This window comes from Perna viridis, chromosome 4 (genome assembly GCF_037379345.1).
Source record: "Perna viridis isolate PV_CMFRI_1.1 ecotype Kerala chromosome 4, ASM3737934v1, whole genome shotgun sequence".
Classification (NCBI taxonomy): Eukaryota; Metazoa; Mollusca; class Bivalvia; order Mytilida; family Mytilidae; genus Perna; species Perna viridis.
In genome coordinates, this window is record NC_142448.1 from 14189879 (window position 1) to 14206485 (window position 16607).

General features: G+C 34.1%; 1 protein-coding gene across 1 annotated transcript; it reads right to left on the reverse strand.

Annotated features, from left to right (window-relative positions):
• Positions 1 to 4500: 4500 nt before the first annotated feature.
• On the reverse strand, positions 4501 to 11202 carry LOC148618968 (testis-specific serine/threonine-protein kinase 1-like). The gene is made up of 8 exons (XM_088578402.1): positions 10879 to 11202; positions 10375 to 10615; positions 10131 to 10262; positions 9609 to 9722; positions 9235 to 9378; positions 8162 to 8285; positions 7633 to 7760; positions 4501 to 4979 (listed from the first exon to the last, which is right to left on the reverse strand). The coding sequence occupies exons 1-8, from the start codon at positions 11179 to 11181 to the stop codon at positions 4543 to 4545; spliced, it is 1623 nt and encodes a 540-aa protein (XP_088434528.1). The 5' UTR covers positions 11182 to 11202; the 3' UTR covers positions 4501 to 4542.
• Positions 11203 to 16607: the final 5405 nt, after the last annotated feature.

The window sequence follows — 16607 nt, forward strand, 5'->3', positions numbered from 1 at the left end:
TCATAATTTGAAGTTGTCTTGGATAAGGAAGAGTCTACTTTGGGTCTATATTTCCTTCAACATTACAGTTTCATGTTTTTCTTCTATGTTCAGAATAGTATTTTTGTGTTAAAGTTACATATTTACATTCATTCTGTGTTTTAAAAAAAAACAATGCTGTGTTATATATTTCATCTCACATCAGTTGGAATTTCATATATACATTGTACTAATCTTGGGTAGAAAGCCCATACATGTTCCCAATGTTGGGGTTCGAAATTTTATTACATTTCCAGACTGAGCCTTTACCCCTGCAGCATTTTGTCAGAATTTTGGAATGATCATGATAATCAGAAAAAGGTTGACATTAAATTATATTTGGAAACCTGTTCATCCACATTTGTTCTGATAGCATTACATCTAAGGCACTATCCATAAGCAGAAAAGGAAGGCTGGGATCTTTTTTTAAAAAAAAAACAATATTCTGAATTTAGTAAAATAATTATTCTATATTTTCCCTATTCCTTAACAAGGTAGATTTTCAAATATTGATTTTGTTTGCTGCTGAAATAAAAATAATGCGCTGGTACTAGAAATAAAAAATGATCTTGTTCAACATGAAATCATGGGATAAAAATTGTAGTTGTCAATATGCTAACTTAAAAGTCATTTTGCCACTTTCGTTGTGGCCAAAATTGTGTCAGATATTACATCACAATCCAAATTACAGCTTGTTGAAATAGACCAGTTCTTATTTCAAGTTATCTAGGCTAGTGAGTAATTTAAATAGCTTGCTTGGTAGAAATCTACCCTACATTTTACCAATGTGTCTTAACTACCACAGACCACCTGTGTGATCTTTTAGACACTGTTTTTAAATTTTGAATAACTGTCAATTATGATGACCTTATCCTTTAAATTTGCCATTCACCATCATAATTGACTGCAGTTTAAACTTACAAGACTGTCCAAAAGATCACCCAGTTGTTCTGTGGTAGTTAAGCAGCACACATTGGTATAATGTAGAGCAGATTTGTACCTTAAGAGTTATTTAAATCACTCAATTGCCTGTCTAGATTTGTATTGAAATAAGAACTGGTTTATTTCAACTAGCTGTAAGAGCTGTATGGAGTTAAAATCTTGTATCAGTGTTGGCATCTGCGGTCGTATCAAGCTGTGTCATGTGAAGTATTTTATTGTAAAAAGAAGACATTTTTTTTGTCTGGATTGTCCCTTTATACTAATTTGAACTTAGGTCACACCAATCCTATAAATTATTTTAATGGAGCATTCCACAGGTGTTTGTCCAATGATGACCAATTACATTAATGTTTGTCACATTTCCCTAAAATTGTACACAGTCGTGTCTGATGGTTTTAAATAAAGTGTTTTGTTTGCTGTAGTTTCGATCTTGGTCCATTTCAAAGGAACACCATGATTTTATATTATTCTAAAAAGGGGTTGGGTACTTTTAGTTGTTTACCTTGTCATGATGAATTAAACGGCCGTTCACACAAGGAGCAGGGTAAGCACCGAATAGAACTACCTTAGATCCCCGAGTACTTGAAAACAATGTTACAAAGAATGTAAAGACTCACTAAGAATTCAAATATAAACATCGAACCTTTGTCAAATACAATATTTTTAACCATGTGCATTGTTCATATACTTGTTCCATATGTCAATATAGTTTGTGATTCGAACCTGCTGTTTTTGATTTTTATGTTTAGTTATTTTATAGTCTGCGGAATTATTTGGACGTGATAAAAATTACCGGTTTCCAATTTCTGTACCACTGAAAAATAAAAATAAAATGAAAATACAAAAATTCATATACGGGGATATTGTCTAGACGCCGAATCAATAAAAACTCAGAGGGGCCCTTGTTCCTATCAGTGACCGGTTACACACCCCCTAAAAAAAATAAAAAATGGAAAATTCTCGGCCTTTAATTTTATTTACGCCCCTAGTCTGAAACCCTGGATCCCAGTAGACTTTAGAAAGTTGTACAGCAGAAACGTTTGCTTCATTTTTTTCGAGGGTGGAGAATAGAGTATAACGATGAATAACCGTATTTGTAATGTTTTAAATACAACGACCCCGCTATGCATTTCTGTCGCGATTGTTCTACAATAAGAAAGGAGATGAACACGTTTGTGCATTGAACACTATTACGGGGAGGCGAAAGTAGCTTTTAAGTGCAAAATCGGTTTTCAGTTCTATTTTTTTATACTATTTTATGTCTATACTTGATAATAAGACAGTTTTACAATGAAGTCCCTCCCCGTGCAGGTCCGGGTGTTAAAAGAATAGACCTGAGCAGCGCTAAGCTTGTCGTAAAAGGCGACTAAATAGTGCTCAGAACCCTAGCCGGGGGCTAGGGCGCTCTGCCCACAAAGCAACTGGGATGTGTGCCCCAGGTGGTGGAATGGCGTACCCCTGGCGTGTTACATGCTGGGGTTGTCAGGCTATAATACGAAAAACTTGACCGCAAACCATAGTGGTGCACCGTGTTGGGAAAGATGCCACTTTCCTCGCACGTTAAAGAACCCTACTGTGGTATTCTCCCGGAGTAGGAACCATAGGGCTCCGCCACAGGAGGCTAAATTGCCCGACCCTACCCACCTCTCCCTATTTCCAGTGGCAATCAAAATTTGTCGACCCCATTGTCCTTGTGTCCCATCCCTTTTTCATTTCATCATCATTTCATGTTCATTTTATCATCAATTTCATGTTCATCGTCTGAATATAGCTGAAATATTGCTGCTCGGACGTTAAACCCCAACAAACAAAAAATGAAGTCCCAGACGTGAGCATGGCTGGTGTAAAATATTGTTCAGCTGTTTATAAAAGCTCTTAAAAATAAGCATATTGATATATCATAAAGGTAAACATGAGCTATCTGTGCAATCTCAAATTAGTGTGCGCAAATGTAATATAAAATCTAAGGAATTTACAATATATCACATCATGCTTTGATGTCAAAATAATCTTTAAAATCATTTCTATGAATTTCAGCTTAGGGAAAATAACACGAGAAATGTCGATGATTCCAACAGTTATCTCAGTACCGAGAAAGAAATATGAGCTTAATCACAATGAATGTATGTTTCCCTGTCCAATAGTGAAAAAAAACTTTTCCGTAGAAAATAGAAAATCTAAATGACATATTATTTTAATCAATAAACAGAACTTCATCAGTACTATAACGCCCGACGTCAACTAAGTTCTGAGCAGAATAACTAGAAAACGAGAACGTGGCCAGGGGCGGATTCAAGCGTGAGCGTGGCGGGCGTGCGCCCCCTAAAATTTGCAAGGCATGGGTATATATAGGCGGTTTTAGGTTGAAACTTCAAATTTCTTGCTAATTTTACCACAAAAGATACCTACATTGCACCCACTCTAAAAGAATATTTCAAAATTTAACTTGAAAAAAATTTTCAAAATTTTTACTGTGCGCCCCTCCTAATCTAAAATCATGGATCTGCCCCTGGTGGCCTACCTTTTATTTCACACCAATATTACGCAAACTTTGTAAAGAATAATGTGTTTTTTTGGAAGGATGGCTACGTATACCTCTCGGACAAGAAATCCAAAATTTTAGTGTGAATTACGTTGTTTTCTTTATATTTCTTTGTTAATTTCCCGCCAAAAATAAATGTTTAAAGACGAAATATTGAAAAATCAAGAACCGTGACCCCTATTTTTTATTTCATATTCCAATGTAACTTGGTTTATTTAAGCCATATGCAAAGAATCAGGCAAATCTAGATGTAGTCCATTTTGGTATCGTGCCACTACGACGGACGAACATCGGTATACCATATTTATGTTCCGTCCAGACAAACGGGTGTATAAAATTTAGGCAGCTTACAATACAATTTATGCCAGGGCTTACCGTAACTAAGCGGTCTTATTGAACAGCGCTAGACTTCTTACAATTACGCTTCTGGAACATGTTGCTACAAGAATGAAGTCATCACTACAGAAGTTTTATGGTCGTCATCATAAACTCGTGGATCGTAACGGTGTATCAATCTGTACCACGATAGTTTTCCTTTCTTGTTTCGTCGACCCTGAACTTGACTTTTTATGAGCAGCTCGGCGGGTGCTTCTAGAAAAGCAGAGGATACTTACCCTACCGATGCACCTGGTCCAAGCTCCCAGTTTTTAGTGGAGCCTGAGTTGCTCATTTACTTTGGTTACTTTGTATGTATTATTTTGGTTATTTTATGTTCTTTGTTGTGTGTGTCTGTTTTCCATGTCTGGTCTTTGTCCCTGGATTACATTCTTTTGATTTCTGCTAGAATCTTGAGTTTTTATCACTCTTGAACGAATAAAAATAATTGAAATACGGAACAGCACAGTGATAATACAGTTCACCAAGTAAAATGTAATTTCGGATTTGGAATGAACAATGCGAGAAAATGTGTACTATCTTTTTTTTTCAAATAGTACGTGTACTTGTGTACTTGGTTTTTTTTTTTAATGAAGAGAAAATCGATTTATCATAACGAGCAGTAATGTTTAATGAACTTTTATTCTTTAACATCTTAAAATTATTCAATATAAGTATCCTTCTTTAACACTTGGGGAACTATCACTTGTTCTGGGAGGCCTTAGATAACACATGGTCGATTTTAAAAGTTCTTCCTTCTCTACATTTTCTTCATCATGAATTATCTTTTCCACGATAGGTTTAAGTTGTTCTTGATACCTGATGTTTCTATCGCTCATACATCGTTTGGCTACTTTTCCACTTTCACAACGATGTAGATTTTTCTTGTCTTGTTCTATGTTTTTTGTGGCTTGTTCTACGACTATTTGGATGGCCTGTTCTTGTGAAATCTTCAAAATCGTTTTTAAAGGACTGCGACGGAATCTATTGACTGCTTTTACTGCCACGGCAGCTGTCTTGAATTTTTTCAATGATTTCACTGCTGTACTAAATTTATTTCCAGATTTTGTAACTTTCTTTGGTTCTAATTTAGAGCATGTTCCTAAAACAAATATAATAATTAAATATCCATATAAAATTCAGACATTTATGGTAAGCCAAAGTGGACAAAAATCAATATTTTAAAATAATAAAAAAATCTTGTAATAATAGAAATTCATTTTGTAATATTACAAATTCCTCAATTAGTAATATTATAAAATATCAGAAAATTTTGTCATGTGAGAAAATTAATTTCTAATATTACAAAATGAATCTCATCTATTATACAATGAATTTCTAAATATTAAACAAATCACTTTGCAATATTGCAAAATTAGTTATATTTTTTAATATTACTGAATAATTTTCTAATATTATAAAAATAGGTTTTGATACCAAAAAAAAACTTTTTTATGTATTAAAATATTTGTGTACAACAGAAAATGATTTTCAAATATTTAAAATAAAACGATTATTTTTTTTTATATTAGGAGTATTATATTAGGAAATCTTAAATTAGATATCTATTTTGAAAATTAGAAAATGGATTTGTAATATTAAAAAAAAATATTTTTCAATATTATAAAATGATTTTGTAATATAAAAAAATCAAAGGAATTAAAAATTCGTAATTGAGTACAACAAATTCATGTTCGAATATTAAAAAAACATTTTCTAATATTGAAAAATCCTTTTCTAATTGAATTTTTAATATTAAAAAAAAATTTGTAATAACAAAAAATCAAAAAAAAGAAAACACCTATTTTTGTCCACTTTGGCTTGCTGTAGACATTGCCACTGTTAGAGGTGATTTGTTGATGGTGCAGAAAAATCCACCTTTCAAATGATGTTTTGATATGCACGCGCCTTTTTTCTACGTGATTATAATCCATTTTTGCATAAAGATATTTATTTCAGAGAGAATCATACATTCTACACCCACAACTTAACCAAACCAAGAACGACAACCCTTGCAAAATGCCCAATTTCTTGTACCATCTATAAAATATCGCAACCGAATGTATAACTGAGACAGGTTATTTGGACTAGAATTCTGCCCCTTGTCACTTGACAAATTTAATTTAGAAAACTTAAACTTTATTCACTTCAAATACACAAAAGATACATCTACTGTGTTACATGAATACCATATAACATGTTATGTCTATCGAGTTCACTGTAACCTCTGACCTTGTTGAACTGGAATAGCCCAAAATAAATACCAGTTTTGCTAAATGAATTCGTCTATTGAATTGATAACAATGGAGCTTAAACTATGTGGTCATTTTAATAGACACCTTCATTCATGTTGTTAAACAGACGAAAGTAAGAGATTTTTACCTACAGAGGGTCACACCTACAGGTAAAAGACTTGGTGATTATCAACTTCAAAGGAAAAGACTTAAGATTTTCATAACTATAGGATGAAAGCGGAATTGTATAATTTGACTAGTGGACATGTTCATACTAAATTATGCAAAGACTTGGACTAACTTCTCATCAAATTTACTGATACAAAGATTTTTTAAACATACATTAGCTAATATGGAAAACTTATACATGTATTACATAAAAACAATACTTTAATTTTTTTTAACTGGATGTTCGCATTATACAGAGTGTATTATGACTTTTCAAAGTCATGACACACTCTGGATAATGGGACCATCCTGTTGCAAATTTGAATTTTTTGTTTTTATGTATTTTTCTCAAAACATATGATTACATGTAACATAAATATATAGAGAACTATAACAAATGGGAAAACAGAATATAATTGTTATTTGAACACTGATTTCACCAGTACAGGAGCTTTTTTTAATTCCTTCACACTCCAATGGTCACCTACTGAAACGCATAACGAGTACATTTTTCCATATGAAGAAGCAAATTCTCCTACAGCAGTTTAAGAGTAATCAAGGAAACCAAGATTCAAGCGGGAATCAAAAGAATGTAATCCAGAGACTAAAAACTAGACATAGAAAAACACACATACACAATAAAGAAGAAAAATAACTAAAATAATACATACAAAGTAACAAAATAGATAAGCAACTCGTACTCCAATAAAAACTGGGAGCATGGACCAGGTGCACCGGTAGGGTGAGCGTCCTCCGCTTTTCTAGAAACACCCGCCGAGTCGTTCACAAAGATCCAAGTCCGGGTAGACGAAAGAGGAAAGGAAAACTATGACATCATGAACATATTGGTTTTCATGGTGCAGGTGGATACACCGTAATGATCCACGAGCCGAACTGTCTATTTAAACGACCACAGGGTTTAAGCTCCATTGTAACTAGTTCAATAGAAAAAATCATTTTGCAAAACTGGGCTATCCAAGTTCAACAAGTCAGGAGTCGTAATCAACACAATGTAATGTCTTTAAAATGTCATCTGATGGATACTACATGTAACGTTGAATGTAAATACTCCGAGTGACCATGATAAGATTAATAAAATTTAAATTTTGGTCTGTATCTGTTTCTGAATAAGAACTGCAAGTGAATTTTGTGGGTTGACTGTTACATATAGAAAATTAAGGAACTGATTTGTTCAAAGGGGTCCTTTATCTGGTCAAATATAAAATGAAATGGAGACTGGGTTTTCGTATAGTATAATTTAGGTTTGACAAAAAAAAGGAACACGAAGTACATGTATATATGAGTTTGGTCTGTGTAAATGAATGTTTTACACCTATAGAGAGGCAATGTTACCTTCATTTGTCTGGAGAATTTGTTGACTTAATCTTCTTCCAACTGGACCAGTCACTCCAGTTAGCTGAGCTGTTGAGTTGTTCTTTATCTGTGGTATCTTAGTTAAATCTACAGAGCTTCCACCAGTGCTGAATTTTAAATTATGGGATGACTGACACTACTTGACATATGTACACATCGAATTTGGTTCCGATTAATGCGACCAGGAATTCCCGAGATATATGGATGATGCAGATTTTTTTATGTCTCTACCATATTTGCAAATTTGACCATCATAGCACTTAACTTATTTTAGAAATGAAACGTATAAAATACGTGGTGATCTTTTTCCTGACAAAAACTTCCAATGTATTGACTATTATTTACAGATTATCAAACTGAGGTCCTGTTCCATGATTTTTTTCGTATTGCTAGTTTTAATGTGCATGGTTTGTTTTGTGCATTGAAAAATTGATATTTTTGCTCGCTTATTCACTTGAAATTATACTTGAATTCATGCGGTATTCAGTGACGAAATAAGAATCATTACCTGTGAACCTCCGCTACTGCCTCCAGCATTTCCTTCACGCGTGTGGTTTTTGTTGGCAATATCTGTTGGTCACAGTTAAAGCCATGCTCAGTGGTTGGATCAATTTGTACTCGATTATCCGTCACTGAAAAAAATCTTAACATATTCTAACGACGTTAAACTGGTTCACATTTTAAATGTAAATTGATCAAGGTGGTTTCAGAAATACTCTCTACTGATTTGTGTTTTTGCAATGTTCACATCTATAGTCAACCAAACAAATCGATTTGCTTCGGTCGTCTTGTAACTTTATCTAATTTTGCAGTTTTAAATTTGCGTTGCGTTTAATTTAATTTCATTCTTCCTTTTTCATGTTTTCTCTTCTTTGCTACCATGCGATACTACACTTTTTTACAACCCCATTGCTCTTTATTCAGCAAATTAATACGTTTAAATTACAATCACTTATTCTAAAATCCTCATTATACAAGTTTGAAATCATGAAATAAAAATTTCAAGTGATTAAAATAAATAACATTAGGAGCTTGTTTGGAGGAAATAAACCGTCATCAGAGACTTGCAAAAAAATAACGTGCATCAGATATGTAAGAAGGCAAATCTAGATTAAGGAGGAACCATTTCATTTTAATGAGGGAGGGGGAGGGGGCTAGGATCAAGTTTACAATCCTGTCCTTTTTATTTTGAGAAAATTTAGGTCATGCCTTTTTTACTCATTTTTTTTATAATATAAAAAAATATTAGGGCAGTAATGAATGCTTCCTTTTTACTTTTTTCTTATGGCCTGTCCTGGCTTTTCGTTTCTTGAAAATTTCAATCCTGCCTTTTTACTTCAAATTTGATCCTAGCGCCATAAAAATCAAATGGTAGTTCCCTTAGACGTAACGTCCGCGACCCCACCCACATTTAAAAAAGTGACTGTGCTAGGGCCAAAAAAAAAAGAGAGGAAAGAAATGGCATCCATGTTAGAAAGAGTTAATTGATTGTTATTTGTTGGGAAATATAAAACCAAATTCACTGATGAATTAAACTAAAAATGAAACGATTGTAGAAGGTAAAATGTAAAAACCGTTTACCAGCTTGTATGGACATAGCTGACACAGAGGAATCTCCGGCTCCTTTCAGCGGCTTACTCATCCATTTATGTTTAATTATCTCGACTATGACAGGGCGCAAGACTGGGTCAGGACTAAGAATATGGTTGAGAAGACCTCGACAATCTGAAAAAAAATAATTAGCATCTCCTTACGGGTATAGTTCTTTCGCATGTTAAAATGTTTTAGTGTAAGTAAGTTATCATTAATAAATACCATATAGATGGTTGCCTGAAGTTGCATTTTTGGTTTATTTAACAAATGCATGTAACGTATATGGTCCAAGTAAATTGAAAAGTAGAGATTTATTTTTAGGACTTTATGAAACAACAGTCTTGAAACAAAGCATTCCTAACCTCTTGAAACATATCTGGAGAACACGAGTTTCTCTGTCATGCTATCCCTCAATATATCAATATCATTGTCTCTAAACGGCAATTTCCCACACAGCATACAATACAGACATATTCCTGAAAGGAAAAACTATTTTATGAAATATATAATTTTCAACGTTTGTCAACTACGGAAGGGGAAGCTCTGGACCTCCCAACATGCAGAAAAAATAATAAATTATGGTAAAGCGAAGTAGATATAACTGGCTTACAGTGTCTACACGTACACTAGGTAAACTACGTTTAAGCTAGTTGCTTCTGTGGACCCATGTTAGTACTACGCAGTCTAATACCTATATTTAACTGTTATGCAACATAAACTGGTGGTACTGACGTTTTAAAAATGTTACAACAAGCTCCTCTCAAGCTCTCAAAACGAAAAATTAATACAAAACAAAAAAAAATCGAAAAATCTCTTTCTTCTATCAAGATGATTAGACAGTTTAAATTTATCACTTTATATACGATGATATATGTTTAACCTACCCATGCTCCAGATATCAGCAGCGAAACCATCATACCTTTCCCCATCCAGTACTTCTGGTGCTGTATAAACATATGAACCACAAGTTGTCTCCAGTAATTTCTTTCTAGAGACCTTCTTAGCGAAGCCGAAGTCTGTAAACAACAGAAACGCAACTTATTTGTCTTGAAATCATGACACTGAAATTAGTTTCTTATTGTTTTTACAAGATTAAAAATATACAAGTAAGTAAGATAATGAACAAACCTGCAAGTTTTAGATTGAACTGTCCATCCAACAAAATATTATCGCATTTGATATCTCGGTGACAAACATTATTGCTGTGTAAATATGAGACGACGTTTAGAAGCTGTTTGAACAAACGTCTGGCATCAGCTTCAACCAAACACCCTTTCTTGTTGATGAACTCCGTAAGGTCTCCATTGACGGCATATTCCATTACTATATAATATTGGCGTTCGCATTCTAATACATTGGAAACGTATAGCTGAAAAGACAGAATGCAGATTGTTATCGAGTGAAAAGGTAAGCAACCGTTTTGTTGTGTTGAAGGAAAGTGTTTTTGTCCCTTGCATGACATAAAAAAATGTTAGAATGCCCAGAATGCTTCACATGGATAAACAATCAAAATTTCAGATTTATTTCTTTATGTATGACCAGTAAGGGGCGTTTTGTTAATGTTAAACTATTATTTTTGTGATTGGAGAATTAGTATTGTTTGGATTCATACTACTACATTCATATATTTACCAAGCCTGGATGTTGCAACGACCTCAGAAATTTAATTTCTCTCGGCAAGAATTTCTTTCGATCTACTGGGTGCAGTTGAGATTTGTTAATGACTTTGATAGCGACAGTTTCTTGGGTTTGATTAAAAAGCCCCTTCTTTACTTTTGCATACTTTCCCTCGCCGATCGTTTCACCTATAGTATATCCTCGTGCCTGCAAACCATTCAAATTGTTCTTGTCTGGTGCCCAGCTATTCTCTCTTTCCCGCAAACAGATTGCATCGTTGACTTTCACTAGCGGTACTTGTCGTTCGGACATTTTCATGGCTTCGGCTTCAACGTCAACCATGACGATGAACTATGACGTTTCATTACGTGGCGGTCGTTGAATAGCTGCAGGAGAGTCGAATATATATAAACCCTTTCTAGTTGACACTACCATTTTTTCGCTTAATTAATGTGATATTCAAAAACTACACTCATTTATCTTTCCATTGATATAACCGTATAACCTCTAGGCCCTTGGATTTTTTCTTCATCATTAGTCGCCCGAAACACTATCTCAGACTTATTGGTGGTATGGTAAAGTGTGGTTTCTATTTTAAAGAGAACTTTTTGGCAGTATATATCACACTCCACCCAAAAAAAAAAAACCATTTCCACCCTCCTTTCCGTGGTATGGTACGTTGTGATACAATGAATTTCATATGGATCTATGTCTGGTAATGTCTACATTCAAACGCTAGATGACGCTCTGAGACGACAACACCGCCTATAGCACGACCAAAGCATCAAACAATATTATGACCGCAATCTTTTTGCTGACGTGTAAAAACTATTTCTCCACGGTTTTATCACATTATATTTTAAAGATTAAATAATTTTTTTTCTGACAATTGGCCATTTACTTGTTCAGGTATAGACTGATATTACGGTGCACTTGATTCTGACAGGGGAAGGCAAATTTTATATAATTTGAAATTTTGCAGGTAAGAAAGAGTAATCAATGGAACCAAGATTCTAGTAAAAATCAAAAGAATGTAATCCAGGGACAAAGACCAGACATGGAAAACAGACAAACACGACAAAGAACATAAATTAACTAAAATAATACATACAAAGTAACAAAATTAGATGAGCAACTCGGTCTCCACTAAAAACTAGGAGCATGGACAAGGTGCACCGGTAGGATAAGCGTCCTCTGCTTTTCTAGAAAAAAATCACTTTCAATCACATTGGAGCAAGATTATTTATCGCATTTCACTGTATGGAGTATCTGGACTGTGGTAAAAATGTATTTATATTCTAGGAGGTGAAAGGCCAGAATTTCTTGTTCCCCAAAACTGCAAACCCTTTCAGAATCAAATGATCGTCCCCTAAAGCACAGTGTTTCTTACACAAGATTAACCCCGATTTCCGAATTTGGTTAAATTAAGAGATGAAATTTGGTGGGTATATTATTAGATGTAGTTAAGCATGTATACAAAATATGTGATGGTAAACAGGTGAAATGTAATAAATAGATAATTAAGGGAACCAAGGTTCTAGCGGAAGTCAAAAGAATGCAATCTAGGGATAAAGACTGGACAGAAAGACAGACACACGCACCAAAGCAATAACCAACATAACACGTACAAAGAAACAGAAGTAAATGAGCAACTCGGACTCCACTAAAAACTAGGAGCACGGACAAGGTGCACTGGTAAGGATAAGCGTCCTCTGTTTACAACTCCCGCGAGTTGCTCAGGTCGGAGTAGACAAAGGAGGGAAGGAAAACTATGACACGGTGCGAAAGAGTAATCAAGGGAGCCAAAATTCTAGCGGAAATCAAAAGAGATTACTCCGGGGACAAAGACCAGATATGGAAAACAGACACAAACAACAACGAACATAAAATAACCAAAATAATACACACAAAGTCACAAAAGTATACGAGCTACCCTGAGTCCACCAAATACTGGGAGCATGGACAAGGTGCACAGGTAGGGTGAACGTCCTCTGCTTTTCTAGAAACACACGCCGAGTTGCTAATAAAAAGTCAAGTCCTGGGTAGACGAAAAAGAAAACAAACCGTAACGATCCACGAGTTCATGGTGACGACCATAAAACTTCTGTGGGAATGACTTCAATCATGTAGCAACATAACCCCGATCCAGAAGCCTAAGTGCAAGAAGTCTCGCGCGGTACAAAAAGTTAGTTACGGCAAGCTCTGGTATAATGTATGAGTTGTGTTATGAAAATCCAATACGAAGGTGCGGAAGAGATGTTGCCACAGGTGAAAGAAAAGTTGACAATATGGAATGAAAAATCAACGAATCAAACAAGGATTGTTTAACAATATAGCGGAAACTGAGATCCAAGTGTCTGGGTAAACGATGTTATTTCTTTTGGATCAGATCAGTTATAGTCATATGATGAGTGCAATGAATAAACACAGGTATCAACTTAAATACTTTAATGATTGCTGAGCAGTAGATAGTGATATATTCGATTTTAATTGAAAAAAAAAGTTTGAAGCGAGGCATCCACAAATCTGGGATAACCCGTTTCGTGGCTATATACTAGTGGAGCTGCATATTGCACAGTAAAAGCAAGTCCCTGTGGACCTCTGCAGCCTTTATTTTCAAATGAAGGAGGGTATCAGGAATGTTTCAGCATCAACTGGCTGATTTTCTAAATACCTAATTTCGCACTAAGTTTAAAAACTTAAATTGCGAGAAAGTCAATCGAAAAGGGTGTCACTGTTATTACCAATTTCCAATCTGCCCCATGCATGTTTTTCCCCTGGTGGTAGTTTTTAAGTGCCTGATATTCTACAAAACATAGTAATTGGTTGTGTTTTGGAAAGGCACGCCTGGTTTGTACATAAATTCAGTAAATTTATACATTTTTCAGTATGTTACTATGACTACTGGTTTTTGTGACAATGTTCACTAATGCACTTAGGAATTAGTTGAACCTCAACAAATCCATAATTAGAAATATATGTCCTTTTTATGAAAATAATTAACACTTGAATTTTCTATTTTGAATCACTGCCCCAAAACAACTGCATGATACTCATTCAAATTCATTTAAAGTGCCCCAATAGGGACGGAAAAACGGCCAGACATTTTGAATAATGAAAACAATTCAAATGATTAAATGTAAAACAAAAAAAAACAAAGTTTGAATTGCAAAAAACGCATTAGATAGCTGTTGATAAGTTGATTTATGACCTGTACGAAATTTTGAACATGTCCAGTTTATTTTAGTGGTGAATTACGACACCCATGTTGAATAATAATAGTTTCATCATACAACTAATCAAAACTGCGCTTCAAATGATATCATTCGATAGATAAATAATAAATTCACAACACGAAATAAATATTTTGTTCAGAAATTGGTATTTTTTTTAAGATACTCTATCTTTCATAGCATCTAGTAAAAAAAAATAATAAAACAAAATGAAATTGAAAATTGAAAGTTTCCTTTATTGTTCTTTGGAAACATAATTAGCAAAAGATGAAGGCCAATTTAGCAACCTATTTCCATTCATACATCTTTTAGGTGATACATAGAAAACAATTGTGCATTCAAATCTAATTGGAATGTTTATAATTAGTTTAACGGGAATGACCGACTTTGTAACGTAATTCACTTACACCAGTGTAATATATAACCTATGGCTTTCTCATGCTTTAAATGGAACACAATTGGAAGGTTAAACACGAAAAACAACTAATTGCAATATTTTGGCAAGTAATATTTAAAAAAAATCATATCTGTTAAGTTTGTCATTTTTATATAAGTCTTTAGTGGCATGTAAGGAAATGATAATGGTACAATTTGTTTGATCTATTGTTTAACATATTATAACAAATATTTCTGGTAGACTTTCAAAACATAAGATGTTTGATCATCGAGTAATCTTCTAGCAGAAATAATTATAATGTCAAAATTAAAATGTAACGTAATTCACAGAAACAACTTTTCGCTGATATTGTAACGTCTCTTGAAAGAGTAATCAAGCTAGGGAACCAAGATTCTAGCGGAAAGCAAAATAATGTAATACAGGGACAAAGACCAGACACGGAAAACAGACAAACAGGACATAAAATAACTAAGATGGTACATACAAAGTAACACAAGTAAATGAGCATCTCGGACTCCACTAAAAACGGGGAGCATGGACCAGTGTACCGGTAGAGTAAGCGTCCTCCGCTATTCTAGTAACATCTGCCGAGCTGCAAAAAAAAATGTCAATTCCTAGGGTAGACGAAAGAGGAAGGGAAAACTATGATACGTTGAACAAATCAGTTTTCATGGTGCAGATGGATACACCGTAACGATCCATGAGTGCATGATGACGGCCATAAAACTTCTGAAGTGATGACTTCAATTTTGTAGCAACATAACCCTGTTGCAGAAGCCTAACCGTAAGAAGTGTGGTGCGATTCAAAGTCTACGTAGTTACGGCAAGCTCTGGCATAACGTTTGAGTTGTGATATGAAAATTCCATACGCAGGTGCTGAAGGGATGTTGCCACGGATGAAAGGAAAGTTGACAGTTGTGAATGAAAAGTCATCACGTTTGTCGAAAAGTTTGGTCAGTAGTTTTCATTTTCATTTACCATCGACCTCTACGTGTAGGTCAAGATATGAGGCTGACTCCAAAGTTCTTTTGGGTAGATGCGATGTATCAATTCCTGAAATTAGGATTGTTTAAAGATAATACGTCATCTATATAGCTGAGAGATTGATATTTATCGTCGGTGTATGCTTAAAGGTGCATTATCAAATATTTTATCGTAGTGATGCTTGATTTCAATATACATTCCTTGTTTTCAAGTGATCTGAATAAACAAAAGCAAAAAAAAAATGATTATCTATATCTGTTCACGAAGCTTACATATCGTTTTTGTGCTTACTTAAATTCTTGACTAAATGCTTTTTGAATGGTATTTCTATCTTTGTTTAGCATTAATTTAATGTTTCTCATGACAAGTTGTCATGTAAAACCATTTTCTATAATCAAAATACACAGTTTATGAACAGGCGAATTACGTTACAATGTTGTAAATTACATTACACCGTAATATATACCAATGCTTGATTTATATATTATACATAGCAATATCTTATTGTCATAACATCTTACCAATACATCTATTCTCCGTTTCTAAGTTAAATTAGACTGAAAGTTAATAATATCTAAATAATTGAACTTAACAGGAATTAAGGACACCAACGACTAGAGGGAATGTTTACATCAGGAACGCCTTTACAATCGTTCCTGCGTCAGAACTCCCTTTCTAAAGATGCCCGTATGATAGGCGATGTCACTGATAATGATCTATGGTTGATTTGTTCAGAGAATAGTGTTTTTTATCCTTTTAAAAGAAATTACCGTAACGTAATTCACTGTAACGTAATTCATGGGCTTGTACTTTACCAAGGATTTGAAAAAATATGTAGCCCCTGAAAAATTTGTTTAAGAGTCATTTATGACTGACATTGGTGTGTGTATAATTAAGAATGTGGAAAGTTTGCTACTACCATTAACAGAAGCAAGATATACTGTAACGTAATTCACAATTAAATGCACATTTAGAAAAAAGATAAGAACCATGTATTTTTTTTTTTTCAATAAAAACATTATCCTTTACGTGTGAATCATTCATTTTCTTATTGTTTATTATTTTATGGTAATTTTCCTCACATACACTTACAATATGTTTCAGTTTCATTTTCAATACAGCTTAAGGAA